The following is a 16,787-nucleotide window of genomic DNA, read 5'->3' as shown; positions in this document are numbered from 1 at the left end:
TTCTAGTAGTTCTAGTAGTTTTAGTAGCTCTAGTAGCTCTAGTAGCACTAGAAGCTCTAGAAAATATAACTTATAAGCTGCCTTGCCTAGTTATTCTAGCTGTTCTACTTATTCTAGAACAAAACTAGGTCTCTTAGGCTAACTAGTCTAACTATATAAGGTAAAATATTTTCCTAATAAAGATAAGATTTTATACTACCTATAGGTATTTTAAGAAAACCTTGCTTATAGTTATTATAACTATTTAAGTTACTACTAAACTTTAGTTATTAACTAAATTTTCTATCTATTCTATAGTACTAAACACTGCCTACCTATCTAAGAAGTAATATTATAATACTATACTACTGCTTTTAATACTACAAAATAATTAGTAATTGCATATAATTTATATAACGAACGCGCAGCAAGATAAGATGGTGTTAAGTATTAGACTGCTGACAATGCCGATGTTGCGAGCGTGCTCAGGTGTCCTTAGCGCGAACCCTGGATCTTGGAAAGACGCGTTCCCGAAGGCCGTTCCATCTTCCGACACACTCCCTTCCATGGAGCTCGCTATACACTGTCAATGGCACCTGATTTTACCGCAGATGCATGGCTTCATGCCTCGTTCTCACCTTTCATGAAAATGTTCGGCTATACGGCAAGGCGTCAGGCGCTTGGCCAGGACGTGCTCGTGCATCCACCTACATGACGCGTACCTAAGCAACACACTTCCAAGGCTGATGACACGCCCACCAGCTCCCTTTGCTACAGGACGGATGAGACGCTCTATTCAACGTGCTAGAAGAGGTAAACTATCTCACATGACCACATTGGCTGCATGACTTATAATGACAGGATGGCTCGTCCTACCCCTCGGCAGACACCCCGCCCGCTTACCACCTACGCCCTCCTTCTTGCAGCCCCCGAGCAATACGCATATAGCAAAACCGCGAAACGGAGGCCCGTACAATGAGGACAAGCAAGAACGGAGCAAGTTTGCTCGGAGCGTGCTTGAGGGAAGCACGGTGGCTCTGATATCGCTCTTCGGCCTGGGTCTTGGCGGCTATGCCTACAGTTTGTTCTACAAGCGGACCGTCGCGAAGAAGATTGAGAATGCCTTTGCCACGGGATACAGCTCGCAGGAGCGGGTTGCGCTGGGTCGCATCTCATACGGCACGGAGCCAGACAAGATACAAGAGATTGTAGAAAGAGAATACTGGGTCCCGCGAGCAGAGCAGGAAGACATCGACAACGTCGTCAGCGGAAAGGCCAGGGGGAGATACTATTTGGTTATCGGCGAGCGAGGTACTGGAAAGCGAGCTCTACTCCTGGAGGCTATGCGGAAGGTCAATGGCGACGGCATTGCTATGCTAGAAGCGCACAACGATCTGGAAGTCTTTCGAACGCGACTCGGGAAGGCCATCGACTACGAATTCCACGAAGACTATATCGGAGGACTGTTCAGCATTCGGGGCCCGAGGGACAGCTCGCCGCTACTGGACATTGAGAGAGCGCTCAACCAGATGGAGAAGGTAGCCTTGTCGCTGCGAAAGCGTCGCGGCAAGCCTCTTCTCATGATTATTAACAATATCCACTTGTTCAAAGACGACGAAGCGGGAAAGCATCTACTGGAAATACTACAGCAGCGTGCCGAAATCTGGGCGGGCAACGAGCTCGTCACGACAGTCTTTACCTCCGATGAGTTCTGGACCCTAGAACGCTTGACACCACATGCGACCAACATGCACGTCATCAGCGTCAGAGACGTACGGAAGAACGTGGTAACTACCGCACTCAAACAATACCGCGCTCGCTACCACAACGAAGACGTACCCCAAAGCATCCTAGACGAAGTCTTCGCCAAAGTCGGCGGCCGACTCATCTTCCTAAACCAAGTCGCCAAATCCCACGACATGTTAGAAACATGCAAGCAAATTAATCGAAGAGAGAAAATGTGGTTCCTGAACAACTGCTGGATCCTCGGCGACTCCATGGACGACGACGTGGAAGAACAACAAAAATACTGCGCTGCCGCCATCGTCTTAGCACGCGCGCTCGTCCTGCGCGAGAACGAGACACTCGATTCGGATGACCAGTTCACACTCCCCCAAATTCCGCTACACGAGGCCCGCCAGATTATCACGCGCGCCGATTTTGTGCACCCGTTCGATCACATTAACGTTATTCATATCGATGCGCATGGTATGGTACGAGCAGATTCTGTGCCGATGCAGAATGCGTTTAGGGAGGTTGTACAACAGCCGGGCTTTGAAGAGCATTTGAAGGCGACGCTGAACAGGTTGGATGAGCTGGAGAGTTTGGCGAGGACGAGGGAGGTTGCGATGAGGGAGCCGCCGGATAGGAGTGGGGGAATTGTGCCGGTGCAGACGTATTGTGCGAAACTCTGAGGAGGTGAAGAGGTGGGTTTGTAGGTAGCAGACCGCGTCGATGTCGCGCGTGGTGCTGCCTGCTGCTGCTGTCGCGATCCCGTGCATGCTAGCACAAACATCGAAGTGGTATACATTCAGCTTCGCGTTCGTCTCCTCATCGCAAGTCTTTTTCCCCACCTCCAGCTCCAGCAGATTCCATCGCGCCATGTCCTTATTAGACCTCCCGAAGGAATTGCTCAGCAGAGTATGTCGTTTTCTCGGTCTCGATCCCCAGACGCGAAAGTACGAAAACAAGGACTTCCACTCCCTACGCCTCACGTGCAGGGAACTGTACAAGCGGACAACCTACGATGCGATTATCCGCTACGGACCTATGCTTCGCGTGCTAAAAATCAAGTTCACCTATCCATCCCTCTGTCGAGTCTTGCAAATTGTTAAGATCGAGGAGTTCCGTGATCGGATCGTGGCACTGGAATTGGATCCATACGCAAGCCATGATTTCGACCACATCCTAAAGCCATCATCGCCACTCCACCCAGGCGACGAAGAGAGAGACATGTTCATCGACTCAAGTGAAGCCGTTCTTCTTCTAACAGAGTGCTTTCGGTGGTTGGCCAAGGCGAAACGGCTTGTACAAGTGCAGCATTCCAGGTCTGCATCAATCCATGTCTCTTTAGCGGCTCTAGTGGAAGCCCAGTTTCCGGTCAAGCTTGATATCGTGTACGCATCCCCGCATGACCTTATAAGTCCACCGGGTCACGGAGATTTCGGACGATCGCCTGCGATTTACGTGCCCTATATCAGGTGTATCTCAACAGATGGAGGTGTCCCAGGGGTGCTGGATTATGACGAGGAACTCATCCAGGAGCTGGGCGAATACAAGAACGAAGTAGGCATTCACATCAAGAACTACCGCCTTCGCCAGCCAGCTGTCGCGTCCTTTTGGTTCGGTCTGCGCGATATCGAGCATCTGCACATCTCAGGCTGCATATGCGAGCCTTACTTGCGCTTTTGTAATGCGTGCAACGACACCTTTAACCACATCTTCCAGGTCGCTTTCAGTCATCTAACGGTCTTCCATCTGTTCTGCATGTACGTTAGTGGTGGCCGCCTTCGAAGGTTTCTCCGAGAGCAAGGCCACACACTCAATCAGTTACTATTCTCAAACAACGTCTTGACTGACGGTTCATGGAAGACTATCGCACAAGGGCTGCAGAAGCTACCTTTCTTGCGTGGGCTTACTCTCGACCATGATCTTTTGCAGAAAGTTGCCGTCCCAAGACCGCAAGGCCAACAGATACCTGTGTATCGATGCGAGGACCCTGAGGATGACGATGCGGGCGTAGACAAAGTTCGCCACTATCTGGCATTCTTTATCGAGAATTTCTGCACCTCGAGATATACGGGTACTAGATACTTGCCGTGGCCCTTGCCGCATTATCACAAGGTGGATCTCCCGATCTTCTCGCTGGCTTACGGCCCGGAGACTATTGACCGTGACCCTGCTAATCAGGCGCTGGAAAAGTACATTGTGGAAGTTGAAGGGGATTAAGGCGCTGGTCACAGGCAAACGCTACTAAGACGAGTTTTACGAATTCATATAGCTGGATACATTGAACACGAGGTATTCAGAAAATGCCTTGCGTCAAGGTTACTACATACAATCTCGGTCGCGTCTTATTGCCCTGTCCTGCTTTGACATTCCACCGTGATACTGTAGCGTACGAACAGGCTCATCCTGTGTTGGTAGTACCCAGCATAGTCCCCTTCATTCTTGATGAGAGACTGGAGTCGATGCCGAGGCAGAGTCCACACCGCGGTATTAGTAACATAGTCCCCCTCGTAAACGCGTAATTGCATACTGCTCAAGCTTCTTCGTCCGCCTCAAGATACTTGTCCAAAGCTATCTTCGCCCGTGACCGAGTATCGAGTATAGTCACGCTGTTGTAAGGTAGAAGGAACGTACGGGCCTCGTGATAGACCGGAAGTTTATAGCCATTGAACGCCTCATAACAGTCGCCGGCAATGCTCTTATCCGTGGCAAAGTATCTTACAAATACGTCCAGCCAGTGTGCGACATCCTTCGTGTTACGCAGTATAACATCAATGTGCGAGTCATCGCTTTGGAGCTTTGAGGCTTCAAGGCCAGGAGTGACGTATTTCTTTGGTAGGCTGATCGCGAGAGGTGATGAAGCGTGTCTCTGACGAAGAGAGCCAATGTAGCGACCCGTCGTCGTATCCGGGCCCACGTCCAGATAGTTGAGGTTCGGACATTTCTGCAGGCCTTTCGCGATCGAGCACCAGTTACCGTCGGTCAGAGATACGAAGTCGAACATGACGTGTTGTAGCGTTCCAGAATGTCGTTTGAGAAAGCCTCGAAGACGACTCCCACTCACGTAGCCGCCACAAAGCTCGAAGTGAGTAAGATTTGGATAAGTGTTCTTGGCGAAGATACCGGCCCAAACATCTTCGCATCCGTGACACAATCGTAGACGTGGAACGGTGTCGCATCCGCGAAAGCTGACTTCCTTCACGCTCGAGAGTTTGGCGGCTAGCTTTGCTACTTGTGGGGTGACGGACTTGTAGCTAGAGTAGTGGCGGCCGAATTCGTTGTGTGCGACGTCAACTCTTCTCATGTCTGGCTCTATGTCCCCGGGACTTTTGTGTAAAGTGGCTTGGAACTCGAGATGCGAGATGAGATGCGGAGACTCGATTAACGGGTTCACAAAGCGATTGTGCGATGATAGTTGGTAGTCCTTTGGATTCACCAATACGTGGATTATTTGGCGGGGGAAAGAGGCGAGGTTGAGTGCGGCAAGGACGGTGGGATAAGTTGTCGCTTCGCAGAGGTAGATTGTCAGCAATGAGGTCGAATTTGCAAGATTCTTGAAGCTTTCTGTCATCATGTAAACCGCTTCGGGAGAGTTCGCAAAGGCAGTCTGCTCTTCCCAAGATGAGCTGTCCGCGTATTCACCACAATCACAGAAAGAACTTCCGTCGCAATACACACTGTCGCATGGCGTATCAAATCTGATTTCGCGAAGTCGGTCTCGGAAATAGGGAGCGCGGCTCATCGAATATAGGACGCCGAGGGATTTGTAGGTAAGTCTGACCACGAGGTGGTCTAGCATTTCTCCGTAGAGAACCCCAACGTCGAATAGCGTTTTCTGGTAGACAGACCTGCAAGAAAGTCGGAGCGACTCGAGATCTTGAGGAAGAGTACAGTCGAACATATCATCTTCCAAGATGATGAAGCGACATATCCTGCTAAGAATCTCCGGCGGTAGCGCAGACAGGGCCATGACTGGGGATCTCCGGCGGCTTGGGCGAGGTGTGCGAACAGGGAACGAGATTGACTTGGCCGTAGATGATGTACATGCCAGTGCTGAAGAAACTGCGTTGTTCTGTTGTGGGTGCGGTCAGGCGGTCAAGTATCGACCTGAGGAGGTAGCACTTGCCAAGCAGGCAAATTATGAACGAAATGTTTGCTCGATTCTTTACTGCGTACGTCACCGCTAGCACGGACCCAGTCTCTAGCCGAAAGACATCGCTGCCTCAAGTGAAAGAGCTCAATGACAGGAAGCTTGAGCAAGTTGCCATCCTCGCACTTTTCTCTCGTACTTTGATGAACGATTGCAAATTCCTCGACGCCACTCTCTATACATGCACTTCGATATACCACCAACGAACGTAGATACGAATGCAGACGCAGAACAAAACACTTCCACCTCACCCATCATCACAGCCTCCCATCAACATTCCCATACTCAGCAAGCTCCACCTCATTCAAATGACTCCTCGCCCTCATACTACTCCGCGCACTCTCCGTCGTCGCCAGACTTTGACGCATGAGCACCGCTCTCTTCGGATCCATTTTCGCGTTCGGTGATGCAGGTTTGAAGACTCGATTGCTTTCATGTCCGTAGTACGAGTACCGGGCGGGTCGCTTTCCTTTAGCAGCTAGTGAAACTGCGCTGGCGTTAACACCAGCACCCGAGTACGATCTCGCCGGACGGGTTATGGCTGGTAACGGCCAGTCGTCAGTGTCAGAGTTTTCGTACTTGACTGATGATTCGGGCGAATCATGGTGCAATTCCCACTCCTCATGTTCCCAGATGGGGTCAGAGTATGTCGACGAGGAACCCGATGGTTCGTCGATATATACCGACGAGAATGATGTTGTCGCTGATGTTCGTCTCGGCGCGTAGGGACGCGGGTGCATCATCTTCTCCATCTGCGCATCGAACACGTGACTTGATGCAGTATCTCGCTGATGCAGTCGTGGCAAGCTACGACGAAGCGACAACATTCGTGCTGGGTTTCGTGGAGGTGGTGTTCGCTTCTCGAGATCCAACATCTCGTAGCAGGCTTTACCTATCCAGAGCATCTGCTCATGCTCGCGAAGGTAGCGTTCACCACCGAAAGACTTCTGGACAATGCTGCGGGCCATCATCCCCAGCTTTCTTCGATGTTCAGACTTCTCGTACATCCGACGCGTGATGATCTCGACGTCTTTTGGTGTGGGTTTGTGAGGTAAGATTGGTGCCGCTACCCCAGCGCCATCGTCGGCGTATTGAGCCCACTCATCCAGCATAGCGAGTAAGTTGATCTGCGCACGTGCGAGTCCATATGCGTCATTGGGTGCCACAACTTCGCTATAGCGTTTACCGTCATCAGGGTCAGTGAGCACGCGCAGGGATGCGCCAACGTCAGTACAGACGACTGGCGCTCCGGTGAGTGCCGCTTCTCCAAGCGCAAGCGGCAGTCCTTCGGACACGGAGGAGTTAAGGAATAGCCAAGTGTTCGCAAGGACCATTGCTGGGTCTGCAGTGCCGCGCATCGCTACATTTTGTCCAAGACCTTTGCAAGCCAAGATCTCTTGACATTCGGAGGAGTAGACGGGTGATTTGTTGAGAGCGCCGTAGATATCGAGCTTGTAGTCTTTGAAACCCCATTCGTTGGTGATGATGTCCGCCGCAAGTAAAGCTGTCTTGATGTCTTTCGCAAACCAAACGTGAGACAGCATGGTTACTGTCGGCGTCTTGGTTTTGATCTCGGTCACCGGAGAGAACTTGGTCATGTCGGTAATTCCGTTGACGATGGGATCGACTTTCCGACGAAACACGTTCCGGTGTGTAAGTTGCCCCTCTGCGCTACCGATCTCCACCTCCCAGCCGGGGTTGAAGAAGTCTAGCATATCAAATTAGTCACTTGGACTGGGATAAAAGATGCGATGCACCTACCTGCACAGGGAAGAATCTGATCGGCGTGATGCAAGATGAGACAAGATGTCAACTTCATTAGACCCAGTAGCGAGTTTCGGATGAAGGGCGGCAGAGTGCACATCGCGGATGAGAGGTAAAGGTTAGTCTCACGCCAGGAGATTGCATGATCCCAGATTTGAAGTGTGCAGTTGCGCTTCAGCTTGCAAACGATCCCGTAGGACGCTGACACGCTGTGGTGCGAGGCTTGGAAGACGTGGGGTATCTTTTCGGGGATGGGGATCGAGAAAATGAATAGATCTACTCAAGTTAGCTTCGTCGCGATCAACAAGAGGATATTACTTGCATCGGAACCACAGCTCTAGCGCCGTGTCGAAGTGATTAAGCGTTGGAAGCTCAGTACGGAACCATTCTGAGGGCGGTTGCGCGTTCGGCATGTCTTCATCGAGCCACAGTCTCCTCCATGTATCTTTGACCACATCGCTGGTCCAGACCTCTTTCCAGTGACGCGAATCCTGAAAATATGTGTTCAGGTTGACCAAAGCACGCGTCGCTTGCTTCACGTCTGCTGATGTCATTGTAGTCGCCCGTGCGCCGCGAACGAGAGCAGTCAAGGTAGGAATGAAGTTCGTTTCGATGTCGGATATCGTTGCTGCTTTGACCAGATGGTCGACCTCGCTGTCCAGCTTGTTGGTGAACATCCCATGGTTTGGATGCATGAAGTCCAGTCCCCATAGTGGTATCACCTTGAGTGACTCGACGTTCTCTTCGGTTTGGTGCTTCGGCAAGCCAAAGTCGTTAGCCGATTCGACGACCATGTGCCATTTGATGGTGCGCAAGTTGTTGATGAGATCTCGACGACATGCCGAGACTCCACCGCCTTCATTCGGCCATGTACCAGTGTCAACAGCGATGACATGAAGGTTGTGGTCGGTATCGCGTTGTAGTGCTTTCGTTCTTGTGAAGATAACGGCATCCCCACCCTGACCAAAGCTGAACAAATCACTCATTCGAATTGCAAGTGGCGTCCATGCGCTGATATCGCTTGTGAGGTCTGAGCTGGCCATGATGGCGTCGGCATGCAGCGCCAGATAATCTTCAGCCTTTACGAGGCTGCCGCGATCTCTCCGTCTCCAATATGGGCGGAGGAGAGCTTCTCTGCGAATCAACTCTTCATCTACCCATCGGATGACAACACCATCTAGATCGTTTCGCTTCTTCCAAGCTTTCCAGAGTTGGGATCGAGCTCTGGAAGTGGAAATTTCTTGTTGTTTGATGTTTGTGCGCAGCATCCGACTGAAGAAACTGGAAGACGGGGACTTGAAGGCTAACAAGGGATTCTCGTCCGCGAAAGTACATCGAGTTGGCTTCTTTAGTACGCCGAGCCAATCATGACGAATCATATCCGGGGTTTCGACTGGGGCGCCGTTAAGCTTCGTAGTAATGGTTGGATGGAACTTGTGGTCATACAGCCATGAGCATTCATATACATCGGCTCCTTGGACGAATGTCGCTTCGTGAACGCGAGGGGTGGGTATCCAGCGCTCCATCTTCTCGGCATGGCGAACAGGAGGTGCACACCAGCTGACGTTGGCTGACATGTGCGGCAGCACAAATTCGGCGCGGAGAAGTTCGTCGTCGTATTTGGCGTTCTTGCGATAATGATACTTGAAACGGACCAGATTATTGTGGTTGATATAGCTTCCCGACTCGATGTGGCCCTTCCGGTTGTAGATAACCTTGGCACCCGCATCCTGGCCGCTGCGACAGGTTCTGCTTAGAGGCACCCTACTCTTCTTGACTTTCGAGATCTTCGTCTTACGCTGAAGTTGCTTCAACGCATACTCGTAAACAAACTCATTGGTGACCGCGCCATTCTTGTACTCTTCACGCAACGTGATGCGCATCTCTTCGTCATAGTATGTGACCCGGAGATGACCCCAAGTAGGCTCTGCTTCCAGATCACCTTGATAGAACATCAGTTTAACCCCGCCAACTTTGACAGGATGAATGAATGCTGTCTCCGTGTCTCCATAGCTTCGAATGATCAGGCGAGTCTTTTTCTGGACGATCAAACTACCCTTCACTGTTCCAGCAAGGCCTGCGATGTCTTTGCGGCGATGGTACAAGAAAAACGGCAGAGCAACGGACATTGCAACCCGACTGTATATCCACAAGCCTGTCAGAACGAAGGTGGCAGACGTGGCTAGTGGACGTGGTGTGTGTATCAAGGCTCCGTTCAGCTCGCGCTGGTATTCAGGGTCGGCCATACATGCGAGGAAGAAGAACTTGACCCACGTCCCAGCAGAGTGGTAGACATAGGCAATCGGCAGACGGACGTATTCAGTGAAGATGCTGAGAACTGAGACAGCCGAGTGATTGAGGACAGGATGATACGCCTCCTGGATGTCCGCGGTCATTTGACGATACTCTTTCTCGGTTAGAGCCTGATCACCTCGGTTCTTGAAGAAGCTGTACTTGACGACCGCTAAGTACGCGCCAAGGTCATATCGCGCAATGCACGACAGAATGGTACACGAGCTTTCCACCGGAACGTTCGCGTTTATCCATGCCATTTCTGTGTTCGTATAGGGTGCGCGGACGCCAACACATCGTCGGAGGAAAAGGCGACGAATCTCGAGGGGAAGATCTTCCCATTGACTCTCGCAGTTGAACCCAAGGCATAGATTCCGCAACAGTTCTTTGCGAAGCGCAGTTTCAAAGCTCGAGGCTTTCGGTCCCACGATAAGCTCCGGCATCGACCGCTTGCTGCATTCTGATATGGCGTAGAAACCACAGTCGCTTTCCCGGCAAGCAAGCATTGATTCTGTAATCTCAGCCTGGTAGTGCGGCATGCCAAACAAGGTTTCTGAACAAGCGTGCAGCAACGTCTCGGCAATGATCGCACTATTGCTGCTCACATTCATCTGCTTTGAGCCAGACCCCTTTGCATCCGAAGCGACGTAAAGCGTGAGACGTCCGCCTGTATAATGCGAGATCGCCCGTAGGTCGCAATCAACCCCAGCCACAGCCTGCATAGGAACGATGAAGACTTTGATGGATTCGTTTTTCCACGCCAGAACGATCCGCTGGATTAGAAAGGGCATAGTCGGGAATGCTTGCATGGCAAGCCTAGAGAGATTTTCGTGGGTGCATGATAGTAGGATAGCACAGATCTGGTCACCAGGCTGACCGTTGGGATACACGCGGAACCTGTTCTCCTTAGGTGCAGCCCGTAGCTTGCTGCAGTACGCGTGGAGCTCACTTTGACTGAACTCCGCATCACCACCAGTGCCGCTGTAGGCGCGATATCGCTCGTCGATGGCTGAACGATCTACACCTCGAGACGCGACGCAGCTCAAGCTAGACATCTCGGTCGATTTAGTGGGCTCCCTGTTCTGCTCGGTGTTTGGTAGTAGGTTCGACATCCAGGTACGCACGTGGAGCAAATCAGGCATGCCTAGCTTGGCAGTCCGGAACGAGAGAAGAGCTGCCGTCCAGGTCGAGACAGCAAGTGCAATGATCTTGTTGTACATGAAACCTGGTAAGACCGTGATGAGTATGTTGCCAGTTACGAAGCCGAGACTGACTGCTGCCAGGAGTGGCATTAGTGCATGCGGGCCGGAGAAAATCTTGTTGTACTGGTAGAGGAGTAGACCAGTATATGCGCCAACGTAAGCCAGGAATATGGTGAGACCCACTGAGGAGCCATTGAAAATCCAGATCAGTGCAGCACATATCGCCAGGGCCCAAACATGGACACCGATAAATCGACATAAGGTGTTCAGATACAAGTGTCGCCTGAATTTCAGATCGTTGGATTTGGCTTTGTCGATCTGGTGTGCGTCCTTGATCGAGACTGGAGACATTTGCTCAGACATGGTGTGTAAGTGTTGAGCTTTGTAGTCAAGTAGTACAGCTCCAATGAGGTAGTATGCAAGACCGAAGCCGACTGAGAGGCGAAGTGTGTCGTTGTCTATGGAGGGAAGCAATCCGACTAGTTGGCCGCCAGGTTGGTTACCGCCGCGTACAAGATCGAGCCATCGATCCATGAGTGCGACGATGAAGTAGAGTATACCACAGTAGATCTCGTCTCCAGCGGTCCTCCAATGGATGAACGAGTTGTGAAGGCGAATACCTTTTTGCGACTGCTGCATGCTTTCAAGCGCCACCTGCGTTTCAAGATTCCAGGTTGAACTGTATGGGATCGGTCGTTTGGTGTCGGTAATGCGTGCGTACCAGTCCAGTAAAAATAGCGTGGAATCCCAGCAACCTGCGAGCTGTCTGACGAAGGCATCATTCGTAGGCTTCTGCCAAAATCGGCGTCCGTTCTCCTTCAAGACTGCGCTGTGTAGCGCGGTGCGGCAAAGAGCCAAGATTGCGGGCTCACTCATGCCGTAGAACAAGTCTTTGGCACTAATCGATGCTTTTGAAGAAGGCGCGCTCAAGTCGAGGACTTTGGATGCGGTATGAGGACCTTTGCTCGATTGATCTGCAGAAGTCGGATTAGCATGTGTGGCTGAAGCGTTAGGTGTGGCATTACCTTTAGGATGCATACCGCTTGTGACACGCTGCTCTTTGGCTGACCGTTTCACATACCAATCCTTGATGTCAGCATCGTTAAGCGTCTTGATGTTGTGATACCAGGTCACCCATTGCGTCGCAACGTGCCGAGTACCGAGGATCAGCAAGGTAATGAATATATAGAGAACTCCTGGATAGATGTAGATGTCGTAGTCCTGAATGAAAATGGTCAACAAAGGGGATATCACTAATGTCGGGACTACCATGATGATGACTTTGCGACCATTGAGGAAACTGGACCCGGGAACCTGATATGTGGAGAGGACAGCAAGCACGGTGAGGTATGTTGTGAGGCCGAAAAGGTAGAAGACGAACACCGCCCCAAGGCCTGGACCCACGACAGCTGAGATGATGACAAAGCCAAGAAGACAGCCAGCAAGAGTGAATGCTAGGCCACCAACCAGACGGGTGAGTACGAACATGTTAGCCGCTGAGAATGCCATTGATATGAGGTAGTAGGTGCCTCCGATGGATATCCAGGTTCCAATCGCGCCAGAGAGGAGCAATGAGCACATCAATGCCAGTGTAGCATAGTATAGTTGGTCCTCTTTCATGTGCACACTCAGATACAGACCATGGCCAGTCGTAGATAGTAGGATGATGTCAACTAATGCTGGAATTGCAAAGACACTGAGGAAGGTAAAGCGGCGATATGCAGGCATGACGGATGGCTTTTGCTCTGGGTCGATGTCGGTCTGGGCTGCAGCGTAAGCGGAAGCAAACGATGGTGCGTTGAAGATCCACATCGGAGGTTGGTGTTCTTCTTGGTTGTAGTAGTTCCTATGCTTCTCCGATAGCAATATACCGATATCGCTTGGCTTGATGTCAAAGTACGCCTCGCATCTTGATCCTAGCGCGAATAGCTCTGCAAAAGCTGCGCTTTGATCTGAGTATTGATTGAACAGGGGATTCCGATCCGACACCTCGATGTACACTTCCTCAAACCCTGCTTTCCTTGCAGCGCAGAAGACGCAGAAAAGCACGAAGTCAGCCGCCGAATCTAAGGATCCTCTGCTGGTAATGTTGTTGAGAGCGGAAGTGATGATGTCTAGCCTCTCATGGTCTCGTGACCATAATATATCATCGAGCACCCTGGCCACTTCCCTGAACAGTTCTAGAGCATCACGTCCGTCAAGTGTGGGTAGATGTGAGAGCCGGTACCATTTGAGCTTCGCGTTGACCAGCTGTTTATCGGTGATGCTACCACTGATGTAGTCCACGTTGCTGAGCTTCTTGAACTGATGGTACGTAGGTATATCGATCAGTAACTCTTCGCAACGTTTTCGTATGGATGAGAGCAACGAGCAGTCCTCATCCCACTCCGAATATTGCATGTGTTGCAGATACAGGAGTAGATCAGTCGACGAGAGAAGCTCTAGGTCTTGCTGTAGCCTCTCGGGTAGTCGCTCAGGCGAGAAGGACCCAGCCATGAACTCCGTCAAGCCATACTCTGCTAAGAAGCACTGGTATCTGGAGAAGCCTAGCCTGCTCAAGTGCGTATGAAGAAGAACAGCGTTGAGATCCTGAACCGACTTGGAGATGTACATGATGACGGATTGGGCTCTCTGCTCTAGTTCCCAGACAGCCCAAAACTGAGCACCACCAGGCGTGTGAAATCCAGAGTCGAGCGCAGAGTATACTTGTAGTTGATAGTTGTCCTCCGCGTCGTCATTTGTACGAGCTAGTGCGTCTACAAGCTTTGAGATGGCATCTCTTGACGTTGGAAGCAAGTCTAGGAAGTGGCTGCTGCTGTGGCAATAGTCACGAAGAATCTTGGCGACAGGATGTAGTTGTGCGGTGGAGAGTCGGCTGAGCAGCTTCAGATCCCGTAGACGTCGTTGTGATTCAATGACACGCGAAAAGTCTGTCATTGACGCGTCCAATCCAATCGGAAAGCATCCCAAAGAGCCGAATGGCGACCCATTGGATGAGCAAGACAGTGGGTCGCTGCTATGCTTCTCCCTTGCCAGTGTCCATTCCAGACCAGAAGATACTGGTGATGTAGGTGTTCGTGCAAGCATTGCTCCGTTCTCGTCGATCTCGGGGTAGTGCACAGTATCAGTACATGTGCTCGACGCATCGTCGTCGCTGTCGTCGGCAGAATCGGTTGCGTCGAGGCCGGCGAGCGTATCGGCAAGGCGGGGAAAGATGTGTTGTAAAGGGAGGTAATCGTCGATGATACTTGAGAAACCGGGAGCAAGCTGACAAGACTTAGCAGTGACCTACGAATGCCCAGGCCAGGCAGACTTACTGTTCGCGCCATGCGATATCGCTCGTGGACTTCCATGACTCTTCGTTGCTTGAGCCACTGGAAAGCAGCCAAGGGCTCATGACAAGGAACAATCTCGTCAATGTTCGAAAGAGCCCGTTGACGCGGAAAATATGGGATGGCGCCGTGGTAGCTACACCACATATGTGCTCTCCTGACCACAGCGTGCGAGAGTTCGACATCGTCCTCGATCGTATCCCACATCATCGTTACGAACGACCTTTGACAGGCTTGGGAAACAAAAGATTTGGTTGTAGTCTTCATTTTGTCCATTTCGAAGAAGTCTCGGCGCTCTCCATTCGACTTGATCGTTCCATTGCGGATGATGAAGCCAGCGAACAATGCCACATCGAGTTTCTGGACACTGTCTAGGAAGTCTGGAGCCTCAATCTCCAAGTAGACATCCAGACCGTAGGCAATGAGAAGCTTCGACAAGCCGTTGAGTAGAGGCACCGATATGCGGTCTCGCCAGCCAGAGACAAGAACGCCTGTGAAGTATCTTTTCTGGTCCGGCTGTCGCAAGGTACGCTGAATAGTCCACGACAGAACATACACCGCTCGCGACATGTCCAGTTCACTATCCGTTGTCGAGAATGTGATTATCTGAGCCAAATCAAGCCGTGCGATGATGTGAGGCCCCATTGAGACGCTATCGTCGCCAACAGCTTCCAAGACCCCAGGCTCGCAGTAATCCAACACTACAACGTCCCATTGTGAAAGTGTTTGCGCTTCATCGTGTGTGACTGGATTGCTCAGAAGGCCCAGATATACGCCAAACGTCGACGGCTTTGTGGGGAGGGTATGGGTTTTGCGGACGACGCTCGAACTGTTCGACAACAGGTGTATTCGTTCTTGTACCGATCGTGGTAAGCTGTGATCATTGTCGTCACCCTGTGAGGTTTATAAGCCCTGAGAAGGTATAGCATGCATGCTACGTACCTTCAACAATGTCCGTAGGGAACGGTATGAGTACCAAAGGAAAGCAACAACTCCTACAAGCCCACTGGCACTGATGATGGCAACAAGCGTCCATTCCCACCACTCCTGTAGTAATGGTCCAGTCTCGAAGGCCTGAACGCCCAAGATATCCGGCGAAGGCATTGGTCCTGCCTATGATCTGTTGGGTGTAGCTCAGATATCTCCAGGTGCTGCTCCACTTCCAGAGAGTACAGTAATTACCATATGGTGATAAAGGCCAGTCAGTAGGCAATGCACGAAGAACTGGTAGAAAGATCCATAGCAGAACCGTAGTAGCAAGGTGGATATGATGCCCTACTGCAATAGCCAGTGTGAACAGGGTGGAAGAATGGTCACTTGCTCATCGGCAAGCTCATCGGCTACCGAAAGCCAGTTTGACAGACACTAATATTTTCACCATGGCCTATGTTTGTGCAGTCATGTGTTAGCTGTTGATCTGCGAATCGCGTTAGCATACACGATAGGTGTGAATAATCCACCGCTGCAGGGCCAGCGGCAGTGACGGAGCAGGGCCATCCTTCGAGAATCCTGCAATACGACTCTTGGCTGCCGCGAATGGCATTGGAGCGGCAGTCATCATTGAGGGACTTGCAGCGCGAAGCCTTCTGACCGGGCATTGGCGAGAGCGATGCCAGGGAACGCTGGCGATATCTGGGGGCTAGTGCCATCTACCCCGAACAGCGGACTGTTACTGTATTGAGACTAGAACAAAGATGATTTAGATCTTAACGACGAGGCGATGTCAGCGTAGGAGGGTGTCGTGATGACGCGACAAGAGTGGTGGACGAGGGAGGACGTGACGAGGCTGAAATGTCGCGGTTCGGTAGTAAACGTCCGTGCACGCGCATCATCTCTCTTTCAATCACGTTCATCCGGCACCGCCTTTAGCCTAACATCCTCCACACGACGATTTTAATATCCAACCTCATCTATCACGGCACCTTTGTCGGTCTTGTATCCGACGCGCATGCAATGCAATGCACCTGCCGCAGATGAAGTCTGGGACGGTAATTGCTCGCGCAATATGGGCAGGCTGCGGGGATACGCGTGCTTTCGTGCAGCCAGGCTAGACGACACCCGGTGCTTCGTTCACAATATCCTTACACACACTCGCGTCCTTGCGGCCCCAAAGGCATTTTGCACCATGGACTTTGGCCGCACTTCTTCCAGCATGCATCGGGTTTTGCCTTCGGGGCTGCTCCAGAACTATCCAGTGGCTTGGTAGGCCAAAGTCACGAGTTCAGCCATGCCCTGAGATCTTCGCAATACATTCGTCTTAAGTGGCAAAGCTCATAACGCTGTGGTTTCTCAAGTACACTGATTTGCCAAGACCCTGGTAGACCATATGGCTTTAACGGC

At 51.4% G+C, this 16,787-nt stretch overlaps 3 protein-coding genes across 3 annotated transcripts; 1 reads left to right on the top strand and 2 right to left on the bottom strand.

Moving 5' to 3' along the window:
• Window positions 1–833: 833 nt before the first annotated feature.
• J4E92_007730 (uncharacterized protein) lies at window positions 834–2,393 on the top strand (the record flags this gene model as incomplete). Its single annotated transcript, XM_051499093.1, has 1 exon — window positions 834–2,393. One exon carries the CDS (start codon window positions 834–836, stop codon window positions 2,391–2,393), a length of 1,560 nt encoding a protein of 519 aa, XP_051350828.1.
• A 3,721-nt stretch (window positions 2,394–6,114) lies between these two features.
• Window positions 6,115–7,572, bottom strand: J4E92_007729 (uncharacterized protein; the record flags this gene model as incomplete). The annotated part of the gene is made up of 1 exon (XM_051499092.1): window positions 6,115–7,572. The coding sequence occupies one exon, from the start codon at window positions 7,570–7,572 to the stop codon at window positions 6,115–6,117; it is 1,458 nt and encodes a 485-aa protein (XP_051350827.1).
• A 363-nt stretch (window positions 7,573–7,935) lies between these two features.
• On the bottom strand, window positions 7,936–15,551 carry J4E92_007728 (uncharacterized protein; the record flags this gene model as incomplete). Its single annotated transcript, XM_051499091.1, has 3 exons — window positions 7,936–14,382; window positions 14,433–15,341; window positions 15,390–15,551. 3 exons carry the CDS (start codon window positions 15,549–15,551, stop codon window positions 7,936–7,938), a joined length of 7,518 nt encoding a protein of 2,505 aa, XP_051350826.1.
• Between the last annotated feature and the right edge of the window lie 1,236 nt (window positions 15,552–16,787).

Source organism: Alternaria infectoria (genome assembly GCF_024043175.1).
Source record: "Alternaria infectoria strain BMP 0036 chromosome Unknown scaffold_13, whole genome shotgun sequence".
Taxonomy (NCBI): domain Eukaryota; kingdom Fungi; phylum Ascomycota; class Dothideomycetes; order Pleosporales; family Pleosporaceae; genus Alternaria; species Alternaria infectoria.
This window is presented reverse-complemented; position numbering and strand designations above follow the sequence as displayed.